The sequence below is a fragment of the Physeter macrocephalus genome, chromosome 6 (genome assembly GCF_002837175.3).
Source record: "Physeter macrocephalus isolate SW-GA chromosome 6, ASM283717v5, whole genome shotgun sequence".
Lineage (NCBI taxonomy): Eukaryota > Metazoa > Chordata > Mammalia > Artiodactyla > Physeteridae > Physeter > Physeter macrocephalus.
The window spans coordinates 80,530,323-80,543,361 of record NC_041219.1 but is presented as its reverse complement, the minus strand read 5'-3'; the positions used below and the strand labels follow the sequence as shown (position 1 = coordinate 80,543,361).

Here is a 13,039-nt window from a genome sequence, read left to right as displayed (position 1 = left end):
AGGAAAGGCTTTCAGTTTTTCACCATTGAGAATGATATTTGCTGTGGGTTTGTCATATATGGCCTTTATGATGTTGAGGTAGGTTCCCTCTATGCCCACTTTCTGGAGAGTTTTTATCATAAATGGGTGTTGAGTTTTGTCAGAAGCTTTTTCTGCATCTATTGACGTGATCATATGGTTTTTATTCTTCAATTTGTTAATATGGTGTATCACATTGATTGATTTGCATATATTGAAGAATCCTGCATCCCTGGGATAAATCTCACTTGATCATGGTGTATGATCCTTTTAATGTGCTGTTGGATTCTGTTTGCTAGTATTTTGTGGAGGATTTTTGCATCTGTAGTCATCAGTGATAGTGGTCTGTAATTTTCTTGTTTTGTAGTATCTTTATCTGGTTTTAGTATCAGGGTGATGATGGCCTTGTAGAATGAGTTTGGGAGTGTTCCTTCCCCTGCAGTTTTTGGAAGAGTTTGAGAAGGATAGGTGTTAGCTCTTTTCTAAATGATAGATTTCACCTGTGAAGCCATCTGATCCTGGAGTCTTGTTTGTTGGAAGATTTTTAATCACAGTCTCAATTTCAGTGCTTGTGATTGGTCTCTTTATATTTCCTATTTCTTCCTGGTTCAGTCTCAGAAGGTTGTGCTTTTCTAAGAATGTGTCCATTTCTTCCAGGCTGTCCATTTTATTGGCATATAGTTGCTTATAGTAATCTCTCATGATCCTTTGTATTTCTGCAGTGTCAGTTGTTACTTCTTTTTCATTTCTAGTTCTATTGATTTGAGTCTTCTCCCTTTTTTTCTTGATGAGTCTGGCTAATGGTTTATCAATTTTGTTTATCTTCTCAAAGAATCAGATTTTAGTTATGTTGATCTTTGCTATTGTTTCCTTCCTTTCTTTTTCACTTATTTCTGATTTGATCTTTATGATTCCCTTCTGCTAACTTTGGGGTTTTTTTGTTCTTCTTTCTCTAATTGCTTTGGGTGTAAGGTTAGGTTGTTTATTTGAGTTGTTTCTTGTTTCTTGAGGAAGGATTGTATTGCTATAAACTTCCCTCTTAGAACTGCTTTTGCTGCATCCCATAGGTTTTGGGCTGTTGTGTTTTCATTGTCATTTGTTTCTAGGTAATTTTTTATTTCCTCTTTGATTTCTTCAGTGATCTCTTGGTTATTTAGTAGTGTATTGTTTAGCCTCCATGTGTTTGTAGTTTTTACAGATTTTTTTCCTGTAATTGGTATCTAGTCTCATAGCGTTGTGATCGGAAAAGATACTTGATATGATTTCAGTTTTCTTAAATTTACCAAGGCTTGATTTGTGACCCAAGATATGATCTTTCCTGGAGAATGTTCCATGAGCACTTGAGAAGAAAGTATATTCTGTTGGTTTTGGATGGAATGTCCTATAAATATCAATTAAGTCCATCTTGTTTAACGTATCATTTAAACTTTATGTTTCCTTATTTATTTTCATTTTGGATGATCTGTTCACTGGTGAAAGTGGTGTGTTAAAGTCCTCTGCTATGATTGTGTTACTGTCAGTTTCCCTTTTTATGGCTGTTGGCATCTGCCTTATGTATTGAGGTGCTCCTATGTTGGGTGCATAAATATTTACAATTGTTATATTTTCTTCTTGGATTGATCCCTTGATCATTATGTAGTGTCCTTCTTTGTAATAGTCTTTATTTTAAAGTCTATTTTGTCTGATATGAGTTGCTACTCCAGCTTTCTTTTGATTTCCATTTGCATGGAATATCTTTTTCCATCCCCTCACTTTCAGTCTGTATGTGTCCCTAGGTCTGAAGGGGGTCTCTTGTCGACAGCATATATACAGGTCTTGTTTTTGTATCCATTCAGCGAGCCTGTCTCTCTTGTTTGAAGCATTTAATCCATTCACATTTAAGGTCATTATCGATATGTATGTTTCTGTTACAATTTTCTTAATTGTTTTGGGTTGTTTTTGTAGGTTCTTTTCTCATGTTGTGTTTTCCATTTACAGAAGTTTCTGTAGCATTTGCTGCAGAGCTGGTTTGGTGGTGCTGAATTCTCTTAGGTTTTGCTTATCTGTAAAGGTTTTCATTTCTCCGTCGAATCTGAATGCGTTCCTTGCTGGGTAGAGTAATCTTGGTTGTAGGTGCTTCCCTTTCATCACTTAAAATATATCATGCCGCGCTTCCCTGGTGGCGCAGTGGTTGAGAGTCCGCCTGCTGATGCAGGGGATACAGGTTCGTTCCCTGGTCCGGGAAGATCCCACATGCCCCAGACCGGCTGGGCCCGTGAGCCATGGCCGCTGAGCCTGCGTGTCCGGAGGCTGTGCGCCACAACGGGAGAGGCCACAACAGTGAGAGGCCCGCGTATCGCAACATATATATATATATATATATATATATATATATATATATATATATATATATATATATATATCATGCCACCCCTTTCTGGCTTGTAGAGTTTCTGCTGAGAAGTCAGCTGTTAACCTTATGGGAGATCCCTTGTATGTTATTTGTCATTTTTCCCTTATTGCTCTTAATAATTTTTCTTTGTCTTTAATTTTTGTCAGTTTGATTACTTTGTGTCTCGACGTGTTTCTCCTTGGGTTTATCCTGCCTGGGACTCTCTGCACTTCCTGGATTTTAGCAGCTATTTCTTTTCCCATGTTAGGGAAGTTTTCAGCTATAATCTTCTCATATTTTCTTGGGTCCTTTCTCTCTCTCTTCTTCTTCTGGGACCCCTATAATGCGAATGTTGGTGCATTTCTTGTTGTCCCAGAGGTCTCTTAGGCTGTCTTAATTTCTTTTCATTCTATTTTCTTTATTCTGTTCTGCGGCAGTGAATTCCACAATTCTGTCTTCCAGGTCACTTATCCATTCTTCTGCCTCAGTTATTCTGCTATTGATTCCTTCTAGTGTAGTTTTCCTTTCAGTTATTGTATTGTTTATCTCTGTTTGTTCGTTCTGTAATTCTTCTAGGTGTTTGTTCTTTAATTCTTCTAGGTCTTTGTTAAACATTTCTTGCATCTTCTCAGTCTTTGTCCCCATTCTTTTTCCGAGGTCCTGGATCATGTTCACTATCATTATTTTGAATTCTTTTTCTGGAAGGTTGCCTATCTCCACTTCATTTAGTTGTTTTTCTGGGGTTTTATCTTGTTCCTTCATCTGGTACATAGTCCTCTGCCTTTACATTTTGTGTATCTTTCTGTGAATGTGGTTTTTGTTCCACAGGCTGCAGAATTGTAGTTCTTCTTGCTTCTGCAGTCTCAGGGGTACCTTTCTGTGAATGTGGTTTTTGTTCCACAGGCTGCAGAATTGTAGTTCTTCTTGCTTCTGCAGTCTCAGGGGTAACTGATTTTTAACGTTATTTTGGTAGTAACATTTTTTTTTAATTGAAGTATAGTTGATTTACAATGTTGTGTTAATTTCTGCTGTACGGCAAAGTAATTCAGTTATACATATATATACGTTATCTTTTATATTCCTTTCCATTATGGTTTATCATAGGATATTGAGTATAGTTCCCTGTGCTATATACAGTAGGACCTTGTTGTAGTAGTTTATACCTCTTAATCTCCTATTCCTATATTGTCCCTTCCCACTTTCATCTCCCCTCTAGTTTGTTCTGTATGAGTCTCTTTCTCTTTTGTTGTATTCATTTGTTTGAATCATCTTAGATTCTGCATATAAATGATAACATACAGTATTTGTCTTTCTTTGTCTGACTTATTTCGCTAAGTATAATACCTTCCAGGTTCATCCATGTTGTTGAAAAAGGCAAATTTTCATTCTTCTTTATGGCTGAGTAGTATTCCATCGTGTGTGTGTGTGTTTGTGTGTGTGTGTGTGTGTGTGTGTGTGTGTACGTGTATATATATAGAGAAAGATATAGACAGGTATACATATATATATAATATATACAATCTATTTATTTACCTATCTAGCTACCACATCTTCTTTATCCATTCATCTGTTGATGGGCACTTAGGTACCTCTGTATCTTGGCTATTGTAAATAGTGCTGCTATGAACATTGAGGTTCATGTGTCTTTTCAGATTAGTGTTTTCATTTTTTCCAAATATATATCCAGGAGTGGAATTTCTAGATCATATGGTAGTTCTATTTTTAGTTTTTTGAGGAACCTCCATACTGTTTTCCACATTGACTGCACCAGTTTTTTTCAAATTATTAATGTTAGCACAAGATTGCTCCCTCAAATTCTGAAATCAGATAGAGACACTTGACAGAAGAGGAGATATTTTCATTAAATCCATTCTACTAGAAAAGGAGTTTCTGAAATAATTGTTTTTTTAATTCTGAAAAAGTATGTGTTGCATATCTATGTGTTTAAAATAAAATCTATGAATAAATTGATATTTTCTCCTTTGCTTTTTAGTGGAATATTTCAGATTATTTTTTCCAAAGAGGAGAAACTATTGAAAAAGAATTAAATAACGAAGAGGCAGCACAGCAAAAGCAGGCAGAAGAGAAAGGAGTGGTTTTAAATCGGCCGTTCCACCCTGCACCACCGTTTGATTGCTTGTGGTTGTGTCTTTATGCAAAATTGGGTGAACTGTGTGTGGACCCCCGTCCTGCTGTCAGGAAGAGTGCAGGGCAAACTCTGTTTTCGACAATTGGTGCACATGGAACTTTATTACAGCACTCAACGTGGCACACTGTTATTTGGAAGGTACTGTAAAATAGCTTGAGTTATCAGTTCTTAATTGAGACATGCTTATATACTTTTTCAGTTAAACTTGTTCCTATTAATTTAAAAAAATTTTTTAAATTTTTAGTTTTTTTATTGAAGTCTAGTTGATTTAAAATGTGTTAGTTTCACTTTTACTGAACGTGATTTAGTTATGCATATATATTCTTTTTCTTCCTATTAATTTTTAAAGAAGAGTTTCTGTCTGTTTGTGCATTTGGCAAAACAGAAAATGTTAGCTTTGTCGTATTTTTTTTTTTTTTTTTTTTGCGGTACGCGGGCCTCTGACCGTTGTGGCCTCTCCCGTTGCGGAGCACAGGCTCCGGACGTGCAGGCCTAGCGGCCATGGCTCACGGGCCCAGCCGCTCCGCGGCATGTGGGATCTTCCCGGACTGGGGCACGAACCCGTGTCCCCTGCATCAGCAGGCGGACTCTCAACCACTGCGCCACCAGGGAAGCCCAGCTTTGTCGTATTTTTAATTGCACCTCACATAGATCAGATTAAATACTAAAAGCCTCATCTTTTTATCTCTTTATCTCCTTTGCACTTCCCTTTCTCCTAGTTTTCCCCTGTAGTAATAAAACTAGTAGTTGCTAAACCATTACCTATAATTCAAATATAATATAGTCAAATGAAAATTTTATAAATAAAGAATTTCAACAGTAGTGAAATTTACTTGCAGACTCACCAAACAGAAACCATCTCCAATTTGTAAATTTCATGTTTGTTCATTAAATATGCAGTTGCATTTTTTAAATTTTTCAATTTTATCTTCTTTTAAAAATGTTCTTACAAAGTCAACAGCTTATTAGTGAGCATCCCCTGTTTGCTAAAAGCTCTCTGTTTTTTTGTTTAATCTGTTCCATTTTAATAAAATTCTATTTATAATCCTTTCATTGCTTTTGTGAATTTTTGAAATCAGCAAGTTTGACGGTAGACAAAATGATAAACCTTCATTGTATTTAATATTTAACAATGTTTTCAGTTTAATAAAAAGACCCCAGAATGTCTTCTTAAAAAATTAATAATGTATGTTCCCTAATAAAACTAATTAAAAGCCCTGCTCCCCACTCCTATGTCTTCTGGGTTTTTTTGTTTTCTTTTTTTACTAGCTGCACCACGCAGCATGAGGGATGTCAGGGATCAAACCTGGGCCCCCTGCATTGGGAGCGTAGTCTTAACCACTGGACCAGCAGGGAAGTCCCTTCTTGTGTCTTCTGTTTCAGCTCTATCCCCTGGCTTCTCAATTCACAAACATGCTGAAGAGTCCTTTACTGTTTTAAAAAACAAACTTATATTTTCTCTGATTCCTGTTTTCTTTTCAGACAGCTTCATTGTTAAGCTTGCTGCCTGAATCTCAATAATTTCTTTTCTTTCTCACTTCCCCTGCATTCCCTTACCCCCTTGTAATTTGGTATCCAGATTATTCTACTTCAGAGTATCTTAAACCTTAGCATGTAACAGAATCTCCTAGAGGACTTATTAAAGAACAAATTGCTTGAGCCACTGTCCCCAGCCCCCTATAGTTTCTGATTTCTTTCCCCTGGCACGGGGACTGAGAATTTGCATGTCTGTGAAGCTCCCGGGTGATGCTGATGGTTCTGAGACCATATTTTTAGAACCACACAAATTGTTCATAGGCTCTACAGGTAGTCTTCTAATTGCCAAGTCTCTTGCCCTATGCTCAATCCTTATCCTACTCATTTTTTGTAGCATTTAATACTGCTGATTATTTTTTCCTTGAAATTTCTCTTCCTTTGGCTTCTGTTCCACAGCATGTGTATGCTTCTCTACTCAATTTTTAATTTTTTTGGCTCCTATTACTTCCTCTGATTCTACATTTTAAATGTAAACATTCCCCAAATCCCAACCGCTTCCTGCTTGATTTTTTTCAAGCACCTTCATCCAGTCCTGAAGTTTCAGCAGTAACCTCTGTCCAGATGTCACTCATATATTTGCCTGGATCCCTCTCCTTAGCTTCATTCCCTTCTTGTACATTACCCCCTAGATGCTCCATTGGCACCTTAGCTCAGTAAGTCTTAGACAATAGTCTATCCAATTTATTTTAATTTTTCATATTCCATGACCTTAAGGATAAACTTAATATAAGGATACCTCTGTTGATCAGTTTCATCCAATATATGGGGATTGATCAGAATGTCAGGTGTAATTCTTTGTAACAATGCCTAATTTTCTATGCTGTTACTTAAGCTGTGTTATCAATACTTTTTATATGCATTGTTATAAATATTTAGGTTCTCTTTCATCTATTGGACCGAGTTCGAGAGTCTTCTACCACTGCAGACAAAGAAAAGATTGAGTCCGGAGGTGGCAATATTCTCATTCATCATTCAAGGGACACAGCAGAGAAGCAATGGGCTGAGACATGGGTTTTAACATTGGCCGGAGTAGCAAGAATCTTCAACACTAGAAGATATTTACTGCAACCTTTAGGTAGATACACATTTTTTTTTTCCTGAGTATACAAGTAATTAATGTTAAAGGAAATTTGGAAAATACAGGAGATTCTTTAAAGTTCATATACAATGCTACTTTCCAAGAATAATCCATCTTAACTGTCAGTCTTTGTGTTATGTGTGGAGTGTGCATGAGCATGCACGTTTTCATTCATTTCACTGAAAAAATATGTAATGTGCACCTACTGTGGGTGAGTCTCTAGGGGATACAATGATGAGCCAAATGCTCCCGTCCTTGCTATATCATGGGTATGAGGGAAGAACTATAATTACATAAATGAGTACAAAATTGCTACAATGATCAGTGCTAAAAGGAGCTTATAATAGATTGTGTGCTTATAATAGATATTTGACCAGGCCAGTGAGGTATGTATAGGCTTCCCTGAGAAAACAATATTTTATCTGAGTAGTAGTTCATCAGGCAAGGGTAGGAGGAACTGGGAAGAGCCTTACAGGCAGAGAGAATGTGTAGAAGAGATGGGAGAAGATTGAGGAGATGGGGATGGTGAGGACCCCGGCATGTTTGAAGGTCTGGAATGAAGAGAACACGGAAAAGTGTAATTCCACATGAGGTTGTAGAGGTAGAGAGAGGCCCAGAGCATGGAACACTTTGTAGGTTATGTTCAAAGGTTAAGACTTTATTCTAAGAGCACTGAAAACCACTGGAAGGTTTTAATCCATGATGTGATGTGATCAGATATGCAGTTCAGAAATATCACTTCAGATGGTATGTGTGGAATGGAATGGCCACAAAGAAGAATGGTAGGATACTGTTAGACTGGTGAGGAAACTGTTAGTGGTGTAGATCAATGCCTCTCAACCAGGGCCAGTGTTGCCCAACCTACTCCCTCCCCCCACAGGATATTTGACAATGTCTGGAGACAGTTTTGGTTTTCACAACTGGGGAAGGACATGCACTACTGGCTTCTGGGGGGAGTAGAAGTCAGGGATGCTGCTACACATCTTACAATGCACAGGATAGCGCCTACAACAAAGAATTATCCAACCCAAAATGTCAGTAGTATTGAGATTGAGAAACTCTGGTGTAGATTATAATACCTTCCTTTCAATTCTGGTGGTAGGGACGGGAGTGGTTGAGAAAAGTGAACAGAAGTACTTTTGTACATAATTGTGAACAAGTTGTACATATTATTTTTTTAATTTATTATTTTATGGTTGGCTTTTTTCCCCCCTTATTATGTTAAAGCATAAGCATATTTACTCTTTTCATAGGCATTTTTGTGTGGTGTTCATCATGTACACTTTAGGGCTCTCTCTATTTTATATATACACATACATATATATAATGTACATACATGTACATTTTAAATCTTAGTTTTTTGTTTTCATGTAAAGTTTACATATAATGAAATACACCAATCTTAACTGTATGTTTGCTGAGTTTTGACAAATAAGCATCATTTTTAATACCTCTGTGATAGTTACTTTATCTTAAAAGCTAAGAACTAATACATTTAGATTTTTTTTTTTTTTTTTTTTTTTGGTGGTATGCGGGCCTCCCTCTGTTGTGGCCTCTCCCGTTGCGGAGCACAGGCTCCGGACGCGCAGGCTCAGTGGCCATGGCTCACGGGCCCGGCCGCTCCGCGGCATGTGGGATCTTCCCGGACCGGGGCACGAACCCGTGTCCCCTGCATCGGCAGGCGGATTCTCAACCACTGCGCCACCAGGGAAGCCCTAGATTTTTTAAAATGAATACATGATGCAGTTCCTGTAGCTTTGATGATTTTTTATAATTTGAACACTAGGAAGGGTTTTTATTATTTTAGAATAAGATTATGGTGTCAGGGTGATGCTCATAGAATGGTTCAGAAGTGTTCCCTTCCTCTGCAGTTTTTTTTTGAGTAGTTTGAGAAGGATAGGTGTTAACTCTTCTCTAAATGTTTGGTAGAATTCACCTGTGAAGCCTTCTGGTCCTGGACGTTTGTTCGTTGGAGCTTTTAAATTACTGATTCAATTTCATTACCAATAATTGTTCATATTTTCTGGTTCAGTCTTGGGAGATTCTTTCAAAGAATTTGTCCATTTCTTCTAGGTTGTCCATTTTATTGGTGTATAGTTGCTCATAGAAGTCTCTTATGATTCTTTGTATTTCTGTGGTGTCAGTTGTAACTTCTCCTTTTTCATTTCTGATTTTATTGATTTGGGCCCTCTCCCTTTTTTTCTGGATGAGTCTGGCTGAAGGTTTGTCAATTTGGTTTATCTTTTCAAGAAGCAGCTTTAGTTTCATTGATCTTTTCTGTTGTTTTTTTAGTCTCGATTTCATTTATTTCTGCTCTGATCTTTATGATTTCTTTCCTTCTACTAACTTTGGGTTTTGTTCTTTTTTCTCTAGTTCCTTTAGGTGTAAAGTTAGGTTGTTCATTTGAGATTTTTCTTATTTCCTGAAGTAAGCTCGTATTGCTATAAACTTTCCTATTAGAACTGCTTTTGCTGGCGTCCCAAAGGTTTTGGATCATTGTGTTTTCATTTTCATTTGTCTCTAGGTATTTTTTGATTTCCTCTTTGATTTCTTCAGTGATCCATTGGCTGTTTAGTAGCATATTGTTTAGCCTCCACATGTTTGTGTTTTTTTGCAGTTTTTTTCTTATAGTTGAAAATTTTGCCATTTGCAGCAACATGGGTAGACTTGCAAGGCATTATGCTAAGTGAAGTAAGTCAGACAGAGAAAGACAAATACTGTATGATATCACTTCTATGTAGAATCTAAAAAATACAGCAAACTAGTGAATATAACAAAAAAGAAGCAGACTCACAGATACAGAGAACAAACTAGTGGTTACCAGTGGGGACAGGGGGCAAGTGGGGCAATATAGGGGTGGGGGACTGGGAGCTGCAAACTATTGGGGATAAGATAGGCTACAAGGATGTATTTTACAACACTGGAATATAGCCATTATGTTGTAATAATTGTAAATAGAGTGTAACCTTTAAAAATTGTATAAAAAATTTTAAAAATACTTTTAAATAATGCGGTTAATATTTTTAACATAACCGTGTGCAATATATAATTATAGCTAGTCTTTTAGAAAGAAGACTTCTTCCTAGACATAGAATATATTAATGAAAGAATTGCAGGGTTTTTTCCTTCCTGTGGCATGGAATATTCTAAATCTGAGACTTGGTCACCATTCTGGTGGGGAAATGTAATGTTTCATCTGACTTTTGGACTGGAATGGCAACAAGCAGAAGTATTTTGTTTTGTTGTTTTGATAGTTTTTAGACAAAAATTTTTAAAACTCTTTGAACAGTTTACTGAAAAATCTGTTTTTTATTGTATGTAAATTATACTTCAATTTTTTTAAAAAAAGAGTATGGAGAGGAAGAGGCATGTAACTGGGCAAGTGTTATCATTTATCCTATAAAGGCAGAGCAGTACTTACTGTTTTATACCAGACTTAGTTCCAGCTTTCCAGTTAACTGAATGCTTCCTCAGTCATATGGGCTTATCCCTTCTTGAAAAAACATCTAGTCTTTGATAGCTTTTGTGAAGTGAAATTCTTTAAACCTCGATTATCTCTATTTCATAGCCTACTTATGTTATCCTTTGCAGAACGTCAGTTCCTCTGATTTTTGCATTATTTAAATACAAATAGGTGGGTAATAATCCATGCTACTAACAAAGCCATTGGGCTAGATTTCTGTAGGAGCAAGATCATTTTTTGCTGGGCTTTATAGGAACAAACCACACCTGGCCATAGAGAGTTTCATTATAAACGTGCTTAGTTGGTCACAGGAGTAGAGCAAGAGATTGAATTGATTAATGGAAACAACAGCTACCATTCAGCCCATGCTCTGCTGATGGTAGATCAGTCGACTCAGTTTTACATGGGAGAAATAAATTTAGACTCATTGTAAAAGGACAGTCTAATCTTTATGGTGCATTTTCTCCTGGCAACTCACTGATGAGGGAAAAATGTTTAAGAAAATTCCGCAACTGTAAAATTATTTAAATATGAAAACCAAAGTGTAAAGTTAAGATTTTTATGGAGTATGATTTACAGTTTATTTTAAACATTTAGACAGATAAAAAAACGTGTATCATACTGTTATAACTTTTCCAATGTGCTTAAGAATGGGAACATCTTACTTAATCATTAATAAAGGTAGATGGATAGACTGAAGATGTTACTGAAAAATTTTTGTTTTCACCCTCTTAAGTTGTTATTCTGTTCTCCTTAGGCAGAAGTACTAGAATAGAAACATGTATACATACATTTACAGAGTTTTATTTTTAAGACCAAAACCTTGTTTGATATACTCATTATCCTCTTCTTGATGCTGTTTGTTCCTGTAGCTGACAAAAATTTTTTACTGGATTTTTAGGTTGTAATGATTTTAATTCACATTGTTAGTACCTTAGCATATTTTTTCTAGTTCTATAGGAATTTAAGCAGAAAAATAAAGCAAATAAACTTTAAAGTGTCTAATAGTAAGAGAAAATTTGATCACTTTTATGGCGATAAATTTTTTTTCCCTCTTCCTAATATAGGAGATTTTTCAAGAGCATGGGATGTTCTTCTTGACCATATACAATCAGCAGCACTCAGCAAAAACAATGAAGTATCTCTGGCTGCGCTGAAAAGCTTCCAGGAAATTTTACAGATTGTGACCCCTGTCAGAGACTCAGATAAGCCTGAGACACCACCTGCAGTTAATGTCCCTGTGCCTGTCCTTTTAGGGTCCATATCAGGCCCTGGCCTGAACAGGCCATTTTTCAGAACAGATTCCATTGGAGAAAGACTTGGAAGATATAGCAGCTCTGAGCCACCCATAGTTACTGATGAGCTTGAAGATTTGAATCTCTGGTGGGCTGCATGGAATACCTGGTATAGAGTTGGATCTGAAAGCACTAAGCCTCCTATTACTTTTGATAAACTAACTTTCATTCCCAGCCAGCCTTTTCTTACAGCTTTAATTCAGATATTTCCAGCTCTTTACCAACACATAAAAACTGGTTTCAACATGGATGATTTGCAAAAGTTGGGAGTCATACTACACAGTGCCGTTTCAGTCCCAATAAGTTCAGATGCATCCCCTTTCATTCTTCCATCTTATACTGAAGCAGTTTTGACAAGTTTACAGGAAGCTGTACTTACAGCTCTAGATGTTCTCCAAAAGGTAATAGAATTTTAGTGGCTGTCTAAGCAATATTGCATATGGTTCTCTGGAACTTTTTTTACTTTGATATATATTTTTTGGGATAAATTCTGGATCATCAGGATTGTTGTGTATGTATACTTTGGGATGAATTCAAGATTGTAAAGATCCAGTTATTTTTAAAACTTTTATTTTTCTAATATATTTTAAAAGGTATTTCACGTTTATTTTGAGAGTCTTTAAGAAACTGCCGGCATTCTCTTGCTTCTATTCACCAGCTTTTTTGGTTTGTTCATGCAACTCTTCACAAGAGGATATACTTTTGGAATGACAACTTTAGTAAAGTGTTTCTATAATTAGAAAATTAATAAGCCATGGGATTATATTTTTGTTTTTTTCATCTGTACTTAAATTTAGCTCTGGAATTGTTGGAAGCCTATATTTTTTAAAAAAGAAGTAAGAATAAATTTATAAAGTATTTTTCTCACAGAAATTTTAAAAAGATATATTTTAACCTATGTGTCTTGTTACTGCAAAATATATATGTATATATATTAAAACAGACCTAAAAATTATTGAGCAGATTCCAGTTAGCAAGCAAGACCAGATCAAAATCAAAGAATTCTTTAAACTGTCAAGGTAATTATTAGCACAATTCACAACAACCAAAATGCTAAACAAAAAAAATGCCACCTGAAGAGCCAGCAATCCCAACAAAGTAGCTATGACATTCTAACAAAATTAGAATG

At 36.2% G+C, this 13,039-nt stretch overlaps 1 protein-coding gene across 6 annotated transcripts in view; it reads left to right on the top strand.

Moving 5' to 3' along the window:
* The window catches only part of MON2 (MON2 homolog, regulator of endosome-to-Golgi trafficking), a 125,521-nt gene that overhangs the window by 76,003 nt on the left and 36,479 nt on the right, over positions 1 to 13,039 (top strand). For all 6 annotated transcript variants that reach the window (XR_003680303.2, XM_028491196.2, XM_028491195.2 and 3 more), the window contains 3 exons: positions 4,383 to 4,676; positions 6,951 to 7,149; positions 11,683 to 12,311. Coding sequence is in view for 5 of the 6 variants with exons in the window: in XM_028491196.2 (XP_028346997.1) it covers positions 4,383 to 4,676; positions 6,951 to 7,149; positions 11,683 to 12,311 (1,122 nt within the window). In the remaining variant the exon portion in view is untranslated. The remainder of the gene's footprint in view (positions 1 to 4,382; positions 4,677 to 6,950; positions 7,150 to 11,682; positions 12,312 to 13,039) is intronic.